Here is a 24,101-nt window from a genome sequence, read left to right on the forward strand (position 1 = left end):
TTGAAATGTAATGGTTTTTCAATAAAACCTACAACACAGGGTAATAGCTTTAATCGTTGTTTGCCTTCTGAAGAGAGAGCTATAGATTTCACATCAGCTGGTCCTACGAATCCCTATGTACAATTCTGAAGTGTCTGAATGAAGTATTTTCCTCTTACTGGAAAGTACTTCTGATTCCAAGATCTAATTCATAAGCAAAGTGGTGGAGCTAGAGCATTCCAATTTTAGATCAGAGGTCTGCATCCAACCAGACACTGAGGCATCAGGGATCTGTTTCACAGCAGTGATGAAATGGCAGAATCTTGATGCAGGACCAAAACTATAATATGGACCACTTAGAGACAATTGCTGAATGATTTAGTTTTAGAGTGGGTTCGTGTGGAATCAAGAATGCCATGAATTCATAAGTTTATCAGGAAAGAGCAAATCTGGATGCAGGAATATGAGCCAAATTTATGAACTAATCTATCTCCAAATGCTGCTCTGGGGTTGAAAAATGTAAAGATAAGATCAAACCCAATTTGCAGCACCTCTATCCCCTTTATAAGTTGTAATGTAAAAAGAGCTAAGTTGGAATATTCATTATTCACCTTCAGCAATTTGACGGTTAATGTCACAAGTGGTTCTACTCTGTTACTCAACACTGGACAATGAATAAGCATTCCTTACCCTGTATGACATTGTAAGTACAATTTCTCCCAGAGGGTTGTAAAGAACCCTTCGACGTTGTCTGTTAATGCAATGTCGCAACAGGATTGTTGCATCTGGAATGTCAATATCAGCAGCAGCAAATAACATGTTCACTCAGCTTGTACAGTTAAGATGACTTAGTCTAAACCAGTAAATGAGAAGAGGGGACCTTCAGAAAAACAAAACATATTTACAAAGAAGGTGAGGTTGGATTCCTGCATTGTATGATTTGTTACTTGCTTGTTTCAAAGTACTTCTCATTCTATATTGTATATATCACCTAGTTCTTCTCAGTTCCTCAAGTGCTATTTTATTTCCTGTTAACAGTTGAGATAAGATTACAGACACCAGGCACACATGTTGTGACATTCCATTTGCAAACAAATCCAAGAGATCTTCATAACCCTTAATGCCAAAGCAAACTTAGAACACCATAAAGAATGGGAGTGCTTATTTATTGCACATTGACAAGTATCAGGCAGAGGATGGAACACTTTCAAATTGAGAATTCAGTTGCCATGGGTGAATACTGGAGATCAAAGGAAAGAGCAAAATATTGAAGTAGAAAATGCTAGTATCAACAAAAGGTCAGCCAGCATGCACTGTGGAAACGAAAACAGGCATGGATGCAAACTGAAAAATAGACTCTTTGAAGCAAAAGGAGTTTTGAAAATCCTGGAAATCTGAAATGAAAGTAGAAAATACCTGAAACATTTGGCAGGTCAGGCAGAATTTGTGGGAAGAGAAAGTTAAAATTTCAGGTCTGGCATCTAATCTTTCAGGTTTAAGTTGAAATTTATTGCCATACTTATACATACCCAGATCTAAATGGCATGAAAATATGATAGACATGAATTAACATAAATTAATGTAAATACACATAACTTACATGAGAAAATAAATATAAAACATTAGTGCAAGCTGAGAAGGAGAATGCAGAAATATAAAGAAGAAATTTTCATTAGGTCTGTAATTCTTCCTTAGATGCACAAAGGTGTTTGGCTTCACTAACAAGTTCACCAAATTCTGATTGGATGGAAAGAATTTATAGTTTTTGTCCAGATATATGTAATACAAAATGAAAAAAAATTGGTTCATTTTAAGGTTTTGGAATTTACTCCAATTATGCAGTATAACTCAGGAACTGAACAATTCTAAATGACAAAGTTAATTTCCTTAAGGATTTATTTATAGCATAACTTCATCAGAGTTTGAACAAAAAAATTGAGCAAAAGACAAAATGAATTTTCAGTGAATAATAATCTTAATCAAATCCAATATCACTGTTGTTTTATGGCAGCAGTACATTGCATGCATAATAATAAAAGAACTATAAATTACAATATGAAGCATTAAATCAAATAAATAGTGCAAAAAGTGAGTAAAATATCAGTGAGGCAGTGTACATGGGCTTTCTGTCCATTCAGAAATCTGATTGCAGAGGGGAAGAAGCTGTTCCTGAAACATTGTGTGTGCGTCTTCAGGATCCTGTTCCTTTTACTTCATAGTGTGACTCATCAGTTAACCTAAGTCTGGAAATCAGATTCCATCCTTTTTTGGTCAATGAATAGGTATTGTGTGTAGAACGACCACTCAATTGGTGACCTGAACAAACATAATGGAAATATAATGAAATGCCAACTAAACAAAAATACTGAGTTTGTTTTTACCCTGAATTAAGTAAAATGATTATTCCTGCACTTTCACCTACGGCAAAAATCTCCAGTTTACTGCTGCTGTCATTCCACATTATCTGCTGGGGAAAAGAAAAGCCAATTTTAAATTAAACTCCCAAGGCAGCCACAGGCAACACACAAAAAGCTAAAGGAACTCAGCAGGCTAGGCAGCTTCTATGGAGAGGAATAAACAGTCAATGTTTCAGGCGGAGACTCATCACTAACATAGCCACATTACAACAGCATAAAAGACAAACATGGAGGCGAGAGAACATAGATGTCAGGAGTGTAACAGGGAGACACAAGCTGCTCTTCTATGTGCTGGGCACAACAGTGGTGAACGCCAGTGGGTCCCCATATCAAAAAATACCAAACCACTGTGAGTTCACAGCTCAAGAAGGGCTATTGATCTTAGTACATTGCACTGAGGTCCACAAAACAGAGAAACAATGCTACAGCCATTATTTGTGACAGCTGTGGAAAGAGATGAAGTGCAGAGTAATGAATCAGTGAGCAAAATGTTGGTGTCCAATCAGGATCTTTTAATTCAAGTCTTTTTGCCAAATTGTGGCAGGTTGTGCTTTTACCTTTATCTTGTGTTGTAAATTCTATCAAGCAATTCAGTGCATATAAAAATGCTCACTGCATGTCAAATGCATTACTACATGCAAATCTGATGACAGACAAACCCTATGTACATCTAGGCAGTATCCTAGCTAAATTTTTGATAGATTACCAGTGCAAAATAAAATGTGCAAAACAACTTTTATATGCAAGCTGTGAATCACAAATGCATAAAATTGCGTTCATTTTCCACAAACTGATATTTTTTTGTTGCTTTTTGGATAATATTTAGAAGAGGTTCGAACGTCTCCCTTACCCTGGATGTAAGTGCCTTGGGAAATATTGAACCCATCAAGTCAATCTCTACTCCTCGGGAAATTACTCTGCAATACCTTCAAACCACCGGCTTTCTGCTAAACAAGGAACAACTAGAGGAAGCTACAAATAATTCAGAAACCCTGGAAGCTGAATTCTCGGTAACCGGTTTTCAAGTTACTAGCTGCATCTAAAATTTAAGTAACAGTTGTGACATTGCTAGAACATTTTCCAAGACAACTGGAAATTCAACAATATATGATAACTTAATTGTCTTCTTTGTTGTATTGTGTGAAGTATCATTTGCTCAAACAGTTATGAATAATTCTAAGTAGGCATAAGTCTTAATAATTCAGTGAAGCAAACTGAATGGCAATGTTGAATGTGTTGTTTGTGAATAGAGAACGAGTGTTTTAAACATGTAACTTATATTACATTGGCCTGATCACAACCCAAAGGAAATCTGCAGATGCTGGAAATCCAAGCAACACACACAAATTGCTGGAGGAACTCAGCAGGTCAGGCAGCATCTGTGGAAAAGAGTACAGTTGATGATTTGGGCCAAGACCCTTTATCAGGACTGGAGAGGAAAAAAAATGAGGAGTCGGTTAGAAGGTGGGGAGAGGGGAGGAAGAAAAGCAAGGTGATGGGTGAAAGTGGGAGAAGGGGAGAGGTGAAGTAAAGAGCTGGGAAGTTGATTGGTGAAAGTGATACAGGGCTGGAGATGGGGGAATCTGATAGGAGAGGACAGAAGGCCATGGAAGATAGATAAGAGGGAGAACCAGAGGGAGGTGACGGGCTGGCAAGGAGATAAGGTGAGAGAGGGATAAGGGAAAGAGGAATGGTGTAGGAGAGGGGGCATTACCAGAATTTTGAGAAATCAATGTTCATGCCATTAGGTTGGAGTCTACCCAGATGGAACATAAGGTGTTGCTCCTCCAACCTGAGTGTGGCCTCATCGTGACAGTGGGGGAGGTCATGGACTGACATGTCAGAGTGAGAATGAGAAGTGACATTAAAGTCAGTGGCCATCGGGATATCCCACCTTTACTGGCAGACGGAGTATCGGTGCTCAGTGAAGCGGTCTCCCATTCAACTTCCACCCTCTGCTTCTCACCTTGGAGCCAATTTTGAACCCACCTACCTAGCTTTCCCTGGATTCGAAGGCACTCAACCTTCCAGACCAGACTGCTTTACAGGACTTTGCTGAAGGCCTTGCTGTATTCCAAATAGACAAGATCCACAGAACCTACTCCCATCTACCCTTTTGGTTACCTTGTCAAATAACTCTAAAAGATTCATCAAATATGAATGCTGATTCCTCCTAATCAAACTATGTCCATCCAAATGCTGGTAGAACCTCCTTTTGGAATTCCCTCCAGAACCTTCCTCCCCACTGACTTCAAACTGACCAGACTATATATTGAAGTTTACATTGGGTAGTGTGATATGAAGCTGGCAGGCATCGACCTCAACACACATGATAAAACAGTTGAAGATTGGATCAACTTGGGGGCCACAGTCAAAAATGATGTACAACATGCTGAGACAGCAAGGACCAACCTGCTCAGAGAAAAGTCAGGGCTGCATCACCCGGAGCACATTCCTCCTTCACCTGCAGCCGCAGTGAAAGAGACTGTCACTCCAGAGTGGGGTTGGACAACCACTCTAGAAAGTGCAAATAGTCCCAAGCCAACAACTCCAAGAACCATCAGAAAAAGTGTTGCACCATCATCTCTCGAGACGTACGAATGCCACCACGAACACTGACTGGAATACATACAATTGCATTGTGGAGCCTAACACTCCTTTCCTCACTCCTCCGTATCACACTTACCACTGGTTCAAGTCTCACAACTATATTTCACATTTATGAGCTGGCTTGAACAGCTGATTACTCAACACACAAGGCCATCATTTACTTTAACACTCGTACAAAAACTTCATTTTCTTTTAGACAATGAAGTTGCACAAAACCTGCAGCAGAAACAACAAACTAACAGGGAACATTTAAGTCTTTATTACTACTTTCCCCCTTGGAGGAAAGTTATTAAATTAATTACAGAACCCATGGCTAGCAGAAAGGCAGAGCCCATTGAAAAGTGCAGGGTGCTCTGTCTCTCATCTCAATTCAGCTCCTTTCTACAATCTCTTCTGATTTATAATCTCAGGATGATGAAAGTAGAACTCCTGAACTTCACACACCCTCCCTTCACCATGAAGCTATGCTTTGGGCTATCTCTTTTCAGATCAGCCTTTAGTCTGATTCGGCAACAGAAGCTGCACAGAAAGAAACCATAAATGAAGGCATCCTATTGCTAATTGGATACTCACAGCCATCAGCCCAAATATGTACACATTGTCTATTTGTAGTGTTTTGCTGACAGTTGAGGTCTGGATCTGATGAGTCATCAACAGTGTGGCCTGCAGCAAGGACAGGGTTGAATGAGGTTTGGGCTGAACAAGGTCTCCTGAAGAATGCTTTACATATAAGAGCAGAGCAGATTAATGAAGCAGCCTAACACTAGTGATCGATGCCCATTCACTACTAAATCACCAGAGTGTTCACTTGCCTGCCTTAAAGAGCATACAAAGTGCAATTGAGCAAACTTGAACCCAGCACAAACCTCCACTGGGCCTTGCAGAGCCTGCCACCTGCTTCGATTGCAGCAGTTGCTGACCAGCCATGTTGTCTTAACTCAGGTTCAGTTGCAGAATTAGCATTAGTCACGCAAATTACCACAGTGGATACACAGAACACCATTACGTTTCTGGGCAAATCACCACAGGGGATATACTAAACACTGTTATGGAATGGGAACTGGTATTGTTATCAATGGTGTAGTTCAGAACTTGAACTTCAATGTTATAGAAGAATCCATTAATGGCTTCATCCGTCGTTGCTTTGAGTATGCCAGGAGGCTCTGGCTGCCTGTGGACAACAACTGTTTGAGGGCTAAGGTGTCGAGCACAGCACTAGGTTCATGGTTTACCAAGCAGCAGTTAGTGTTTGCTCCTTGATCAACATCACCACACAAGGCTCTATTTACTCTCTAACAGTTTTGGAGGGTAGGCCAGGTTGTTCACATTCCCGGCATCAGATTCATAAAGTAAACAATCAACTCCAAGAAAACTCCCCGGAGCATGGAGAAAAACACTTAAAAGTCCATCCCTAGAATCTGCTTCATAAAATGGTGCATGAAAATCACTAACTCCAGCCTACTCAAATTGGCAGAGAAACAGTCACTCTGACAAGGAACACAGAGATTAAATACAGAGTCTAAAAAAGACTTTGACTGCGAAGGATTCCACTCCCCCTTCCATGAATTGAACCCTGATTAAGTTGTTTGCCTTTGTTTACCAATGAAACAGGTTCACAAGCCTCATGAAGAGCCCCTTCAGCAGGACTGGCCCCTGCTGCCTTTGGACACACACAAACACGTGGTCTATATTTACTGAAGTTCTGTCTAAAGTACTTTGCATACCATTGAACTTCAGTGTTCATGTGCGTATGACTCCTTATATTGGGATGTCATTTGCAGAGATGACCTGCAAGGGAAATATTAGACCTTTAGGATTCACAGCAACTCTCAGGCTTTCTTTTGCAACTAATTCTTTTTTAAAAAGGTGCATCTAATGGCAGAGAAATGTATACAATATACATCCTGAAATTCTTTTTCTTCACAAACATCTACAAAAACAGAGTGGCCCAAAGAGTGCCACAAAATCAGCATTGAAACTTATAGCACAGGGACATTCAGAGTCGCACAGCTCAGTTTCTTAGCAATCTCCACACCTTGAGATTTACTAAAATAAATATACTTAACAATAATAAATGACGATATTGGGAATTTGGAAAAGTTCAGAGTATCATGAAATGCTGAGTTTAAGTCCAGCTTTTAAAATATTATCTATTTGACAGAAATGACCAGAACTGTCAGCAGCAAGAAAGAGATTTAGGATCAGAATGCAAGTTCAAACTGCATTTTAACGGATGGAGCTATGTTTGTTTTAGTGGACAAGTAGATTAAAATATTTTAACTAACTCAAGCACTAAGAATTAGTCTCACTGCAAATGAATGCAACCTTGCAGGCCAGCATAAACCATTCCTTCCAATGGTTTTAGCGCAATTACACTTTTCTCAATGGATTTCTGAGCATTAGCACCATCTAGTGGCCTTTCGCGATTATTCAGGTTCAGATTCAGATTCAATTAACATTTCAACAATGAACTGTAGAGGGACCAGGGATTCTGAGACAACCACTTTTTATAATAGGCAATACTTTGCAGACAATTTACAGTAATTCCCTTTGTATGTCCCGATGAGTTTGTGATTTCCATGCATCCATGTACAAACATAGACCCAGGAAAGAGATATTCCATATGTTCTAACCTCTCACCTCTCTGCCTTTGAAAATGAGCAGCTTTTATCTTCATGTGCTGACAGTGGGTCTCTGACCTATTATAATAACCACTTCTTTTTACTTAGATGTTGCCTGTCCTGCTGAGCTTCTCCAGCATTTTCTGTTTCTAACCGAAAATTCCCAATACATTTTAGCTAACAGCAATTGAACAAGGGAAACCCACGTGAGTAACTAAAACCATAATGGAGACAGTGTGGAGATTTCACTGGCGAGGAACTGCTGATTAAGAGAAACATTTTGCTTTTTCAGATTTTTGCAACATTTGAGCATCCTTTCATGTTTTGGGTGACCTTTAAAGGGTATTAGGGTTTTTTTTTTACTTTTTTTATGGTTAAAGTTTATAACTGGTTTTGTAGCTTTAAAAAATACTTAGTTTCTGAATGGATTAAATATTCATAGTGCATTGAGAGCCTTCCATATTTGCTAGGTCAAGCAGCATGGTTTAACCAACCATCAAAGACTTTGTGGGCAGAATCGTGGACTGGCTTTGTTCACAGAATTCTGAAAGTCGTTGGTTAGCGGTGAATACAGTACATTCGTTGCTGATCATTAATCCCAAACTGTGGTTTAACAGTGCTATAATTTCAATTGCAGAGCATAGAATAGGGTAAAATTGTCACTGTTTATCAAATGAATGAATTAAATATATAAGTTAACTAAATAAAAAGAAAATATCTATCAAGTAATCATAATTGCATATTTTATGTTTATTTGGCTCTTTGCTCTGTTTATGGTTGAAGAATCACCATTATTATCTGGGTCTGAAGTAAATTTAGAATTGCACTTGTTTTGCCGTTATTTCCTTACAGAAAAAAGATGCCCTTATTTGGAGTTAGAGGTCCATAGTCACGTCCAAGTACAAAATGTAAATAGTGCACTGGAAGTAAAGTTGTGATCAATAGTACTTATCAGTTCCTTAAGTTTATCACTTAAAAGGAGATGAAACACTAAATTGGTACTATACTTGACTGTTCATTCTCTGGATAAAATGCTTAATTCTATATCCAGTGTGCAATTTTACAATTTAATTGACCATCTCTATGCAGATCATTTTAGGAAAGGTGGAGTCAGATGGCAGATCAATTTGGGGGATCAGGAGAGTTCACTGATCGATCAGTACAAGAAGTAACTAAGATCTGTAGGCCAGAGAGGTACTTTGTATGCTTAAGTTCTATGGTCAGAAAGAAGATTCCTTTCAGCAAGCTCACCCACAATTTTATAGTTATATCTTGTAAAGACGCTATATCCTGTTGGGTTATGTACGCCATGCCTACAGCTGGACTTGGCTGCCATACACATTCTCCGTAACATTATACACTGCTTTTCTTAACTCTTAATGGTAATATATTCAGAAAATGAATTTGCAAATTCCACCCTGATGTTTCAATGGTATATTGAAAAGAGTTTCCAACCCTACAGCAACATTGAAGATCTATACCGTGATATTGAAATAAGATTTCTGTATCTACATTTCAAACTTCTAGTTTGATTTTTGTCGGTGTGCTCTTCGTAAATGTTTATGCTCTTTTTGCCCTTTAATTAATGACAATGGAGCCCTCAATTCACTTTCCTTTCTTTTAGAAAATTCCACCTAATTTTATTGAATCCAATGAGTTGAATATCCCAGGTCATGCTTCAAAAAACAGATATAAAACTATTCTACCAAGTAAGTCTAATGTTTGATAACTCTTCTAATCAATCTTAAATGGGAATTATTGCACTTCCTTTTGATAAACTTGAAAGATTATGAATTTCAATGAGCTATATTAGTTCAGTTAATATACAGATAAATTTACAGGTGAAATTTACTGCATCATGCATTCAGTATCAAAATTTTCTGTATTGCAACATTGCATCAATTTTATATTTATTGATTTACCTTTTTTCACATTTTTTCTGTGAGAGTGATTATTGTTTTCCAAATCTCAAATTCTGGGGAAATAATATGTAAATTCCATATGGGGAAATTTCTGTTACCCAAACAACCATAACACTGGAGTCATATGTGATACTTCATGCTGTTTGTGTGTTTTGTTTAAAGCAGCCACAGGCAGAATTATTGAACATAAAATCATTCTAATTGGGTAATATTCTAAACAAATAGTGATCTTCCCTGTTGTTCAACTGAGCAAAAAGAATTTAAAAGTCTGCATTGATTTCTACATTTTTACTGATGAGAATAACTCAGTATTTCTTCTTTATTAAATGAATATTAACCATTTGACAATTTTATAAAAAAAAACAGAAAAGGAGAAAAAGAAAAGTACGTTGTGATTTTGTTATTATCTTGATTAGGAAGGTATACAATTTAATGAATGTTATTTACTTGCCTGTAGTATCTGTTGTGTCCATCAATTCCCTCATCATTGGCACATCATGTCTACAGTTAGCAGTAACTACCAGATGCAATCAGTCATCAAAACTTCTATGACATCCATCACAGAGAAAAATAAAGGTTGCAATTACATGTAAATGCCCTTGGTTCCAACTTCCATCCAAACTCATACCCATCCTAACTTGTAAGTGTTGGGACGAAAGTTCTGTCTGGCTGCACAAGTAGAGAAAGGAACAATGTTGGTGATGCTTCATATTTGATGGCCTTCAGCTTTCTGCATTCCGTTTTCTGTGCTGATCACATCTACAAAGTATTTGTGGATTTTGCTTTTTTTAAAGTTTTATTTTTCTACACATAGATTTAAAGTCTCTACAGGGGCTGGTATTTTTTTTAGCAACTTGTGTGCCTTTCACCAGCTCCAGCTGTGACAATATGTAAGTGCATTAGTAAAATCGTGAAGTTTCTTGCCATTTATCTACATACATGTATATAATGCATATAACCATATAATGTATATGGAAACAAGACGACGTTTACCTGAACCAGGGTGGAAAGCACATGCCCATAGCACGCATAACACACAACAACTTATCAAAAAAGTTAAGTAACCAAAGAAGAATACTGTTGGATCCATAAACATAAGTATGTTAGGAAAATTAAGTCAATTTATTGGATTCATCAAATTTGAGCATAGGGCTGTTTTTATAGTATATGTAGTTCTACAGCACATAGACTGTAATACCAGTCCTAAAAAACAAAAAAATCAGTTCATTAGAAAAAACACAAGCTCAGTACTGTGTTTTATTAACAAATTAATCAACTATCAGGCCAGAAATCAGATAACAATAAAATAAAAACTTAATCTTGGCTATGCAGAATATTGACAAGGAAATAAATTATCTAATAGCCCTAGCAAATATGAAAAATAAACCATATACAATAAAACTTATATATTAAACCTGACAATGATTCCATAAGGTCATCTTCTGGTGTTTTAAATACATCCTATTTAAATGAAACTCTCATTATTGTGGACAGAAGTAACTGTGTTGGAGATCTGTATTTGTTCAGATGAACTGATTGAGCGAAATGCAAAGCCCAGTGTGATGTAAATGGAATATTAAGCAGTGTTCTATCTGTTTCTTCTACAAGTATCAACCAGTTTTAGTGTCAGAGTGAGCATTTAGTTTGCATTCTATGATAAGGTCAATTGCCAGCAGTTGTACCAAAGTGTAAGTTACAAAAGTATGAAGGTTTTTGAGAAACACAGCTATCTAATATACTTACCTCATTATTCCTTATTAATGATTTGGATTTGTCATGTGTCATAATTGAAGTGATCAAGATTAAGGGAATGCCTTTCTGCTGTAGGCATCAAGCATTCTCAGTTCTACTCAAAGTTTCCCCTTAACTGTGCCAACAGAACTAGTTGAAGAAATTTTGCCTGCCAGAATTAAATCCCAAAGTTACAACTTGCACTGACATTTCTCTCACTCAGTTGTCCAATCAAAGTGAAATTCAACAGGAATTTCTATCCCTGGGAATTAGTCCAAGGCATACCAGACTAATTTTGCACATAGTACTTTGTGAACAACCCCACCCTCAACATGTCAGTACATTTAGGCTCCACAGACCTGCAATCACAGCGTTAGTGAGTTACTTTCTCCAGTTAAGATCAGTGCCCTTATCTCAAGTCCCAGAGGAAAAAGGGTAATTGCATTTGGAATCATTTTTTTAACAGTTGTGCATATCTTGAATGTTTTCTGTGTGGAGGTGTTCAGATAGTGATGTTCCTGATATGCTTTTTAAACAAATACTTTGTTCCTTCTTTAGATCCACAGACCCGAGTCCTCCTCTCATCAGAGAACCATGATGATCTCCTAAGCTCCTACATTAATGCTAACTACATAAGAGTGAGACTACTTTATTTTCACACTATCTACACAATAGAAAATCATGTTATTAGAAATCTTCTAGTGTTCAGTATACATTTTTACTCAATTTAAATTTACTCCAACTGATAAAACACTAAGACCATAGACAGAGGAATAGAATTAGGCCATTTGGCCCAATTAGCATGCTGTGCCAGTTTATCATGACTGATTTATTATTTGCTTTTAATTCCTGCCTTTTCTCCATACCCATTGATACCCTTACTATTTAGGAACTTTATAGCCTCTTCTTTAAATATGCTCATTCATAGATGCTTATGGCAATGAATTCCACTGATTCACCACTCTCTAGCTAACGAAGTTCCTCCTCCTCATGTCCATAAAGCCTTCTTAGCCTTCTAACTCAAATTAGCAGAGTAGAATTTGTTTTAACCTTCTCATTTAATGCAACAGTACTACTTAAACTTAGATATTCAGGATTGTTTGTACCATAATCTGTCTCTAATTTTTACAAAGTCACCTCTGTCTTTTCAACCAATTCCTTTTAAACTTTTAATATGTCAGGTACCTTCTTGAATTTAAACTGAAACATCCATTGTTTGTAATTTGACTTTAAATTTCCTATTTTAATAGTTGGATGGATAAGGAATTCATTTTTATATATTATTTTTTCTACTGACATTCCATTTCATTCCTATATAATGATATTTGTTTCTCAAATGCATTCTGTAAATGTGAATATACAGTCAACCTCTAGTTTTTCTATTGTATTTAAGCCACTTGAGTAAATTAGTTAGAATTTCATGCATTACACCTATTATTAAATTGCTTTGGACTTTATTTGTCTCCCTTTATCTTTTTGATGTAGGGATATCAAGGAAAAGAGAAAGCTTACATTGCTACTCAGGGCCCCATGGTAAATACAGTAAATGACTTCTGGGAGATGATATGGCAAGAAGATTGTCCAATAATTGTGATGATAACAAAGCTAAAGGAAAAAAATGAGGTACATGGATTTATTGGTTCACTTTGCAATGGAGGATTTGTGAGATTTATAGAACAATACATAGTTTCCCAGTGTTTATAAAGCAAAAAGAATTAACTAAGGGGGATTTTTTTATTGTGGGATTATTGTGGAGAAATTAGGAATAAGGGGCCTATCCACCTTTTCCATCTCCATTCTGATTTCATCCCACTTGCCTGCCACCACATTTAGATGACACCATTGACTCACACCACCAAGTTCAAGAACACTTACTACCCACAACCATCAGGCTCTTGAACAAAGGGGATAACTACACTAGCCTGCCCATCCATTGAAATATTCCACAACCAACACTCTCATTTTAAGGACTCTTTTTCTCATTATCTCATGTTCTCATTATTTATTTTTATTTGCATTTGCAGTTTGTTGTTTTTTGCACTCTATTTGATCTTTCACTGACCCTGATATAGTTACTATTCTATAGATTTGCTAAGTATGCTTACAGAAAAATGAATCTCAGGTTGTACCTGGTGACATATTTGTACTTTGATAATATAGTTACTTTGGAATTTGAACTTCTGAGATGACATTGGGGGTGGAACAACACCTTGATTGCCATCAAGATTGTGCCTTTTTGTCACTGCTCCTTTCTGAAATCCATCATACTTGGCACTGACTCAAGGCCACTTGGACAGATAGGTTCTTTTAACAGACACTACCTTGCTTTGAGGAGGAGATGGTGATCCTTGGTTTCAGATCTTCATGAGGCTGTGTCCATGGTTTTCATGGACGTGCAGCAGAATGCCTCCAGCAGTCATGAGCCAAGTTTATTTTGAATTAATTTTAGACAAAGCCAAGAGCCGTTTTCAGCATAGAGTTTCCTCCTGTAAGGGGGTGGGGGAGGGGTCTCACCATGAGCCAAAGAGTCCCAGAGTGTTTGTCTAATATGCCCAAGTGAATGGAAGCTGTGTGGCTGGAAGGAATGCTACTTTTATGATGTAGCAGGTGATTACAAATTGAAAAGAGGGTAAAGTCAGTTCCCATATTGAATGCAATATGTAAGTTTTTATTAAAGCTTATGCTTAATTTTAAAGTACCTTGTTTCATTCTATGTACAAGGCTACAATTTAAGATTTTATTACTGTGTGAAGTCTTAATCAGAAAACTTTGTACTATGTAAATTTAATCCATTTATTCACTTTGACATCATTCTTCTTCTGTGTTTCAGAAATGTGTTGTTTATTGGCCAGAAAAGCAAGGTTCCTTTGGCAGGTTTGATCTTGTTGTAAACAACGTGAAAGAGTGTGATGGGTACAGTGTTCGAGATCTAAGCATTAAGGTACTGGTAAAATAATCACATTAGCATAGTTAACAACAGAAGTAGCAAATAGTGCTGATAAGTAACATTTACAAAGTGGTAATTGATGAGGATGAAACAAACAGAAATTAATATAATGTTGAAAGTCTGATGCCTGGGATAGAGAACAAGAAAAGCTTCATTCACTTGGAGGTGCTGACTGCACTGGGATTGTAATTAAAACAGAAACAGGACAGTGCTTCAAAAGAGGCAGGAAGATGAAATACAGGGAAATGGAACTAAATTACATTTTGAACTATTTGAAATTACGTTGGCACTGCAGTAGCCATGTTTGTTGATGAAACGTCTGGCTTGAGGGCAAAAGATCAATGATTATTTTGTCGGATTCTGAAGGATTTTTTTTAAATGTGGTAGGAGAAACATAGGAAGCCAGGGAAATGCTTTGAATAATGGAAACTCTTGGTTTAAGAACAATGTTTTGATGAAATAATGTAGAATATTAGAATACATAGGATGGGTTCCATGATGAGCCTCCAAACTGAATGCAAAATTGTTGTAAAGGAAGGAGGCAGAGAGTGATAGTGGAGAGAAGGAGTCCTGTGACTACTGGTGTGGCTTACTGCTAGGTACTTTGGTGTTAATTATATATATATATATATATATATATATTAATGATTTAGATGGAAGTATACTGTATGTGGCATGATTATTACATTTGCAGATGACACAAAATGTTCTGGAAGAGCAGACAGTGCAGGAGTTTATCTAAGGATACAGATTGACTGGGAAAGTGGGCAAGGGAATGGTATATGTAATTTAAATCAGACAAGTACAAAGTGATGCCTTTTGAAATGTGATACCATCGTGTTCAGACGCACTGAAACGCAGGGTCCTGGACAATGTTGTTGAATGGACATACCTTGATGAACAAGGACAGAGCTTCCTGAAAATGGGAATACAGTTTGACAGGAGGATGAGGGAGACATATGGCATGTTTTCCTTCATTGGCCACAAGGCCAAGAGAGCAGGGATGTCATGTTACAGTTCTACAGTATAAAAAATCAGTTAGTCTGCACTTGGAGTATCATGTGCAGCTCTGGTCTCTGCCCTTTCGTAAGGATGTGATTAAGCTGGCGAGGATTCAGTAAAGATTCAAATCGATGTTGCCAAGACTGAAGGGCTTGAGGAGAGATTGGGTTGCCTTAGTCTGTTTTACATTGGAGAAAAGGAGTTTTCAAAGAAGTTTACAAAACTATGATAGGGTGGATGGCCAGAGTCTGTTTACCCTGATAGGTGTATCTGCAACAGGAGGGAAGAGTGTAAAGTGAGAGAAAGGAGGCTTACCTGGGCACACTGTCGCATTGCATTCTCCTCTAATGCTCCTCAAGTATGCGTTGTGCTCCATTGTACAAGTGCATGAGGCTACAGGTGGGTAGTGGGATAGAGAATTAATGTGGTTTTGATTTTCAAACAAAAGATACCATCCTGCAGGATATTTTCAAGCACTGTCCATTGTCCATTGTCAGGATCACAAAGATCATTGGCTAGTGTTTTCAAGAGTGTACAGGGCAAAAAGGTGTAAGGATATGAAGGCAAAAAATGAGCAAATTATTTGTTTTGGATCATTAATTATCTCCAGAAAGAAAGCTTCATGTGACTGAGGATTAATTGACTTTCTCCTTTCCAGCATTCCAAGCAGTCTCGAAGCGTAAAGCATTATTGGTACTCATCTTGGCCGGATCACAAGACTCCAGATACAGCGCAGTCACTTCTAGACCTTGTCCAAGAGGTGGAAGGAAGCAGGCAGATGGCCGGGAACAGGGGGCCCACTGTAGTCCACTGCAGGTGAGAAAACATTTTTGTCAGATTCTTGATTATTGCACAAACATACAAAATGTGTAAAAAAAAAACATAAAACTAATTGTTCCAGCAGTTTGATGGTTTGTTAAGTGGATGGATCTGATTATTCTTTGCTATTCAGTTGTAGATAACTTAAGAAAATGCAAATAACTTTTATTCCTTCAGTGTAACATTATACATTTGTGTTAAAGAACATCGACACTACCAAGTAAGGAAGTGTTGAATAGTCATATATCTATTTACAAGGTTATCAGCCATGAAATAGGATTTGATAGAAACATAGAAAACCTACAACATAATACAGGCCCATTGGCCCACAAAGTTGTGCCAAACATGACCCTACCTTAGAAATTACTAGGCTTACCCATAGCCCTCTATTTTTCTAAGCTCAGTGTCCCTATCCAAAAGTTTCTAAGAAGACCCTAACATGTCCAACTGCACCACTTTTGCTGGCAGCCCATTCCACGCACTCACCACTCTCTCAGTAAAAAACTTGAGCCCTGACATCTCCTCTGTACCTACTCCCCAGAACCTTGAACATGTGTCCTCTTGTAGCAATCACTTCAGCCCTTGGAAAAACCTCTGACTATCCACACGATCAATGCCACTGATCATCCTATACACCTCTATCAGGTCAGCTCTCATCCTCCTTCGCTCCAAGGAGAAAAGGCCGAGTTCACTCAACCTGTTTTCATAAGGCATGTTCCCCAATCCAGGCAACATCCTTGTAAATCTCCTCTGCACCCTTTCTATGGCTTCCACATCCTTCTTGTAGTGAGGCGACCAGAACTGAGCACAGTGTTCCAAGCGGGGTCTGACCAGGGTCCTATGTAGCTGCAACAATACCTCTCGGCTCCGATGTTCAATTCCTTGATTGATGAAGGCCAATACACTGTATGCCTTCTTAACCACAAAGTCAACCTGCGCAGATGCTTTGAGCATCCTATGGACTCGGACCCCAAGATCCCTCTGGTCCACCACACTGCCAAGAGTCTTACCATTAATACTATACTCTTCCATCATATTTGACCTACCAAAATGAACCACTTCACACTTATCTGGGTTGAACACCATCTGTCACTTCTCAGCCCAGTTTTGCATCTTATCAATGCGTTGCTATAACCTCTGACAGCCCTCCACACTATCCACAACACCTCCAACCTTTATGTCATCAGCAAACTTACTAACCCATGCCTGCACTTCCTCATCCAGGTCATTTATAAAAATCACAAAGAGTAGGGGTCCCAGAACAGATCCCTGAGGCACACCACTGGTCACGGACCTCCATGCAGAATATGACCTGTCTACAACCACTTTTGGCCTTCTGTGGGCAAGCAAGTTCTGGATCCACAAAGCAATGTCCCCTTGGATCCCATGCCTCCTTACTTTCTCAATAAGCCTTGCATGGGGTACCTTATCAAATGCTTTGCTGAAATCCATATACACTATATCTACTGCTCTTCCTTCATCAATATGTTTAATCACATCCTCATAAAATTCAATCAGGCTTGTAAGGCACGACCTGCCCTTGACAAAGCCATGCTGACTATTCATAATCATATTATACCTCTCCAAATGTTCATAAATCCTGCATCTCAGAATCTTCTCCATCAACTTACCAACCACTGAAGTAAGACTCACTGGTCTATAATTTCCTGGGCTATCTCTAGTCCCTTTCTTGAATAAAGGAACAACATCCACAACCCTCCAATCCTCCTGTCCCCATTGATGATGCAAAGGTCATCGCCAGAGGCTCAGCAATCCCCTCCCTTGCCTCCCACCGTAGCTTGGGGCACATCTCGTCAGGTCCTGGTGATTTATCCAACTTGATGCTTTCCAAAAGTTCCAGCACATCCCCTTCCTTAATATCTACATGCTCAAGCTCTTCAGTCTGCTGCAAGTCATCAGTACAATCACCAAGATCCTTTTCCTTAGTAAGTACTGAAGTAAAGTATTCATTAATTATCTCAGCTATTTCCTCTGGTTCCGTACACACTTTCCCACTGTCAATCTTGATAGGTCCTATTCTTTCACATCTTATCCTCTTGCTCTCCATATACTTGTAGAATGCCTTGGGGTTTTTCTTAATCCTGCCTGCCAAGGCTTTCTCATGGCCCTTTCTGGCTGTGCTAATTTCCTTTTTAAGCTCCTTCCTGTTAGCCTTATAATCTTCTAGATTAACATTAACATTATCTAGATCTCTGAACCTTTTGTAAGCTTTTCTTCTTGACTAGATTTATTACAGCCTTTGTACACCACGGTTCCTGTACTCTACCATAACTTCCCTGTCTCATTGAAACATACCTGTACAGATCACCACACAAATATCCCCTGAACATTTGCCACATTTCTTCCATCTTTTTCCCTGACAACATCTGTTTTATCGTAAGTTGCTTTCAGAAATATAGCTTATTGAATAATGGAAGGTTGAATTGGATAATCCACAAAAATGGATATTGGTGGTGGTGGGGTGGGGGGGGGGGGGGAGGTTGGTGAACATGGTTCAGAAAGTCACCACAACCCATCTGTGCAATGCAAACTACAAAGAAACTTTGTAGACCATGAGAGTTGCTGTGAATTAGCTACGTGTACAACAAAGTATTAACAAAGTCTATATGATTAGATCTAGCAACACCTAACTCTAGCAAACTGAATCTCTTGTACATCCATAGATCCTGCTTGGAGTATTGTGTTTACTTCTGGGTGAAACATTAGAGGAAGGATGTGGGAGGTTTAAAAAGGATGCAGAGGAGGATTAGCAGGATGCTGTCTGGATTAGAGCAAACTTTGGTGGGAAGCTGGAGGATTAAAAGCTTTTAAAAAGCAACAGAAATGAACCAATAAAATTGTGGATGAACTGAATAAGTACTTTGCATCAGTCTTCACTGTGGTGAAAGTTCTTCGTGTCAGGGGTCATGAAGTATCTGAAGTAACTATAACTAAAGAGAAGGTTCTTGGGAAACTGAAAGGTCTGAAGGTAGGTAAGTCACCTGGTCCAGATGACGTGCACCTCAGTGTTAAGGAGGTGGCTGAAGAGATCCTGGAGGCCTTAGTAATGATCTTTCAGGAATCACTAGATTATGGAATGGTTCTGGAAGATTGGAAAATTGTGAATGTCACTTCAAAAAGGGAGAGAGGCGGAATACAGGAAACTATAGGACATTTAATGGTTGGGAAGATGTTGGCGTTGATATTAAGGATAAGGTCTCAAGGTACTGGAAGGCGCATGATAAAGTAGATCATCATCAGCATGGTTTCCTCAAGAAAAAATAATGACTGACAAATCTGTTGGAATTATTTGAAGGAGTAACATGCAGGATAGACAAAGGAGAATAAGCTGATGTTGTGTACTTGGATTTTCAGAAGACCCTTGACAAGATGGTATACATGAAGATGCTTCACAAGCTATAAGCTGAATGACAGTAGGCAAAGAGTGGGAACAAGGAGAGCCTTTTCTCATTGGTTGATGTTGACTAGTGATGTACCACAGGGTTTGTGTTGGGACCAATTCTTTTTATGTTATATGCCAATGATTTGGATGATGAAATTGATAACTTTGTTGAAAAGTTTGCAGATGAAGATAGGTGGAGGGGCAGGAGGTTTTGAGGAAGTAGAGAGGCTACAGAAGGACTTATACAAATTAACAGAATGGGCAAAGAAATGGCAGATGGAATATAGTGTTGGGAGTGTATGATCATGAACGTTGGTAGAAGAAATGAAAGGGTTGGCTATTTTCTAAATGGAGAGGAAATTTTAAAAAATGGAGGCGCGAAGGAAACTGGGAATACTGTGCAGGATTTCATAAAGGGTTAATTTGTAGGTTGAGTCTGTGATGAGGAAGGCACATGCATTCATTTCTAGAGTACTAGAATATAAAAGAAAGAATGTGCTGAAACTGGAGAGGGTTCAAAGGAGGTTCACATAAGTGATACAGGATTGAATGACATGTCACATGAAGAGTGTCTGATGGCTCTGGGCCTGTAATTATTAGAATTTATGTGATGTTATCGAATGGTGAAAGGCCTTGATAGAGTGAATGTGGTGAGGATGTTTCCTGTGGTGGGAGAGTCTAAGACCACAGGACACAGCCTCAGAACAGAGGATGAAATTCCATGAGCCAGGGAGTGGTGAATCTGTGGAATTCTTTGCCACAGACAGATGTGTAGGCCAAGTTTTTATAATATATTTAAGGCAGAGGTTGACAGATTCTTGATTGGTCAGGGCATGATGGAACACAAGCAGAAGGCAGTAGATTAGGGTTGAGAGGAAAATTGGATCAGCCATGATGAAATGGTGGAGCAGACTTGATGGGCCAAATGGCCTAATTCTGCTTCAATATCTTATGGTTTTATGGCCTTATGGTCTTAGATAGCATGTCTTATTGTAGGGAAAGCTTGAGCAAGCTAAGCCTTTTCTCTTTGGAGGGAACGAGGATAGTTACCAGATGATATTTGTTTAAGGTGAGTAATGGAAAGTTTAGTGGAGATGTCAGAGGTAGAATGTTTTGTACAGAGAGGGGTAGATGTTTGGAAAGTGGCAAGTGGTGGTAGTGGCTGATACAATAGGGTCATTTAACAGACTCTTAGATAGGCACATGGATGTAAGGACAAATGGAGATTTATGTGCTGTGTAAGAGGGAAGAGCTAATTCATGATCATTAATAGGTTGGCAGAGCAACCTGTAATGTTGTATGTACTAACCTACATCTCTAAAAGAATGAATTAATAACCAGGAATAATCAGCCTTTAATAACGGCACACTATTGAGTGAGTTTACTCTGAGTTTATCGCAGTATTCATGACCTGGATGACAGAAGAGGAAAAGAGAAAAGCTATTTTGTATTTGTAGGACAGGTGCAGGCCTTTGAGATGCGCAACCAGAAGCCCACGAAGCAGATAGTTATGAAGGTCAGTGGTGTGAATTCCATCCAGGGTTCTGGATGCAATACCACAAGAAATTCAAGTATCTCAGCCAAGAAGTCAATTTTACAGAATGCATCTTCTAATACCTAATTCTATTGACTACATCATTAGACTTGGCCAAGGCTCTATTCAACAAACACCCTTAAGTCTGCAACAAATTCTCTCAATCACAACTCAAACTTGATACTTGTATGTTTTATCTCACCTCCACAGACTCAATGCTGTTTTAGATCTCACACGCACATCCCTCTACTACTTGTCCCCAGTTATTTTTGCAAGAATAGAAATCATGCAAATGGTTTGTACCACAGTTCTGTTTCCTTATGTGAGAAGGTAATGACAACCACAGAGGAAGAACCATGCATACCTATTTGAGTCCATATTAGGGAGAAGCTACACGTCATTGAACAAGGGGCCATTGCTGAATTTACAGTCACTTGTAGGACTGAATCTTCTGAAGATTAAAATAATCTCTTGCCTAAAATTTGTCTCAAATCCTACTCTTCAATAATCTATTCTGATAAAATTCAGATGCATAAGCTTGCACCAATTCCTTTTTCCTCTCCCCCAACACATTATCAATGTTCTGTTTTCCTTTAAGATCCCCCAAATCTGCAGTTCACTGAGGCAGGAGTGGAAGTTTTTAAAAAAAAAAGCAGTAATGATAAAAAGACTCAATTACTCATTGCAGCTTCCAGTTTACACGTTGACATGACTGATGTGAGATTTGCATTGGGAAGACATTAATAAATGAGCATTTAAGCAAGGAAGAAGAATAGTGAATGCACAGATTATGATCACATGAGCAACATGCACAAAATGCTGGAGGAATTCAGCAGGTCAGGGAGCATCTATGGAGAGGAATAAGCACTCAATACTTCGGGCCAAGACCTTTCATTAGCATGGAAAGGAAGATGGGGAGAAGCAGGAATAAGAAGGTGGGGTGTGGGGGTTGCGGAGTACAAGCTGGCAAGTGATAGGGGAAACTGGTCAGAAAGATCACATGAACTTTCATGCAGTATATCTATCTCAGAACATCCATGGATCAGACGCCCTAATAAATTCAAAGTCTTGCCAGAACACTATGTAACTATCACTTAGTGTTAACTAACATCATATTCAAGGTGAAGAAAAATCATTGTTCAGAGAATGGTGCTCTAATAAGCAGCAGTGTTGACATGAAATCAGCATGGTGCATAGATTGGTATCATGGTCTTTCTGATCCTTATGGCCAAAATAAAACTCAGAAACAACGAAGTTCAGTATTTCCATTTCCCTTGGTCCTTCATTTGAGTAGCCTCAATTAGTTTAACTCCATCTTTTAACTCAATATTTATTAAGTCTAATTCCTCTACTATGTATTTAATAATAACAGTAGCCTTTGCATTTAGTGCAGGGATCGGGAGGACAGGCTGTTTCATTGCCACAAGTATTGGATGCCAACAATTAAAGGAAACCAACAAAGTGGACATTTTAGGGATAGTGTGCCAAATGCGGATCGACAGGTGAGTGGTGTTGCTCGTAGCAAAATTAAGGTATCTAGAATGTACACTTAAGGGTTTTTATGGATAAAACTGTTCTAGTTTGGAGTAATTTTTTGCATTAATGTCACAGATTTGTAAGTAACCTGCAAGTGATTTTGCTTCAAGCTTTAAATATTACGGCATGATTTCAAGCAATACCTCATGCACCCCATATCACTTTTCAAAATTCTCATACCAATCAACCAGATCTGGAGTAACAAACATTTTGTTCTGCATTACACTTGTGTACTGAAGAATGACAACAAACAATCTTAAATCTTAAGTAGTTTTCTTCAACAAACTTTCCAAGTCAAGTCATATTATGTCGAGTGCATATCCATTTGATTTCTAATATTAGCCTAGTTCGGTTTATAGACTGCACATCTCAGAGATGGAGAATTGTGGTTTTAAGAGTTCTTTTCTGAACTCTAGTTATCTTGCATGTAATCTTGTTTAGTAGTTAATGGAGTACTGGTGGTAAGCATCGTTGTCACAGTTATTTCATCTCCACGTCAAGCTGGATTTAACATAAGAGGGTTTCTCTTGTCAAAATTCATCCAATAACTGATATCAAAAGAAAGTATATTTCTGGAAAGTTGCAACAAAAGTCATTGTCATGGCTGCCTAAAAAAAGTGACAACTTTTTAAAAGAAGTTTTGTTGGTTGTAACATGGTTCCAAGAACATGGAAATGTCCATATGCAAATCTGACCACTTTTTTGTATTTTTCATAGACAAGCACATTCAGATTCTTCTAAAAATCTCTCATGAAAGGAATAAAAAGGTTTATACAAGGGATTTAGGCAGGTTAAGAGAATGGGCAAAAAGATGGAAAGTAGTGACAGATGTGAGTTGTTGATTTTGTAAGAAGAATTTAGGAGCCAGTAAATGGTGGCACAATGAGGATTCTAGTTAGGATTAGGGCTCCGTTTTATGGGAGAGAGCTTTATTCTTTGTTTAGCTTTTTAGGGAGGAGTTCTAGTTTTTCTTCTAATTAGAAGAAAATTAAAGTGAAATTATACTTTGAGGAAGAATGATGAACAACTAAAGTCCAAAATTTTCTTAAAATACCTGCTATTATAATGCTTTGCAGATATGGTACTTTAATTCATTATACATTGTTCTTCATTTTCGTTTGTTCTTCATGTCATGTTTCCTTTCACTAGAAATTACAATTTCTATGCATTACATCTGAGCTCTCTTACACAGAGATTCTGTGATGATATTGGGTTTAATGACTACAAAGCTTATAAACTCAAACAAAGATCTTAAGTCTTATCTGATATAAATAGCCACAAATAGTCTCACTAAAGGGAGGGATAATATTGCAACTACCCAATCATCAAACATTACTTCCCTATATATTTTCCATGGAGAGTTTTAGCTCCCAATGCCTTCTGTTTGAGAGGTGGGCCTCTCCCCCCTACCAAGGTAATGATACTTCTAGCCAATAAAGTAGTTTAGAACAAAGTTGATATATTTACAGTGATACACACTTGAATCCATACATTCTTAAAACACATTTAAAACTCAAAGAGGTTTTCTATCTTAAACATTCATTTCCCAATTACAAACCATTTCTAAAACACAGAGCACT

General features: G+C 38.2%; 1 protein-coding gene across 3 annotated transcripts in view; it reads left to right on the forward strand.

Moving 5' to 3' along the window:
• The window catches only part of LOC132381179 (receptor-type tyrosine-protein phosphatase R-like), a 76,455-nt gene that overhangs the window by 47,087 nt on the left and 5,267 nt on the right, over window positions 1-24,101 (forward strand). For all 3 annotated transcript variants that reach the window (XM_059950472.1, XM_059950473.1, XM_059950471.1), the window contains 7 exons: window positions 3,223-3,406; window positions 9,252-9,336; window positions 11,839-11,918; window positions 12,766-12,903; window positions 14,111-14,221; window positions 15,888-16,045; window positions 22,374-22,487. In XM_059950472.1, the coding sequence (XP_059806455.1) occupies window positions 3,223-3,406; window positions 9,252-9,336; window positions 11,839-11,918; window positions 12,766-12,903; window positions 14,111-14,221; window positions 15,888-16,045; window positions 22,374-22,487 (870 nt within the window). The remainder of the gene's footprint in view (window positions 1-3,222; window positions 3,407-9,251; window positions 9,337-11,838; window positions 11,919-12,765; window positions 12,904-14,110; window positions 14,222-15,887; window positions 16,046-22,373; window positions 22,488-24,101) is intronic.

This window comes from Hypanus sabinus, chromosome 25, assembly GCF_030144855.1.
Source record: "Hypanus sabinus isolate sHypSab1 chromosome 25, sHypSab1.hap1, whole genome shotgun sequence".
Classification (NCBI taxonomy): Eukaryota; Metazoa; Chordata; class Chondrichthyes; order Myliobatiformes; family Dasyatidae; genus Hypanus; species Hypanus sabinus.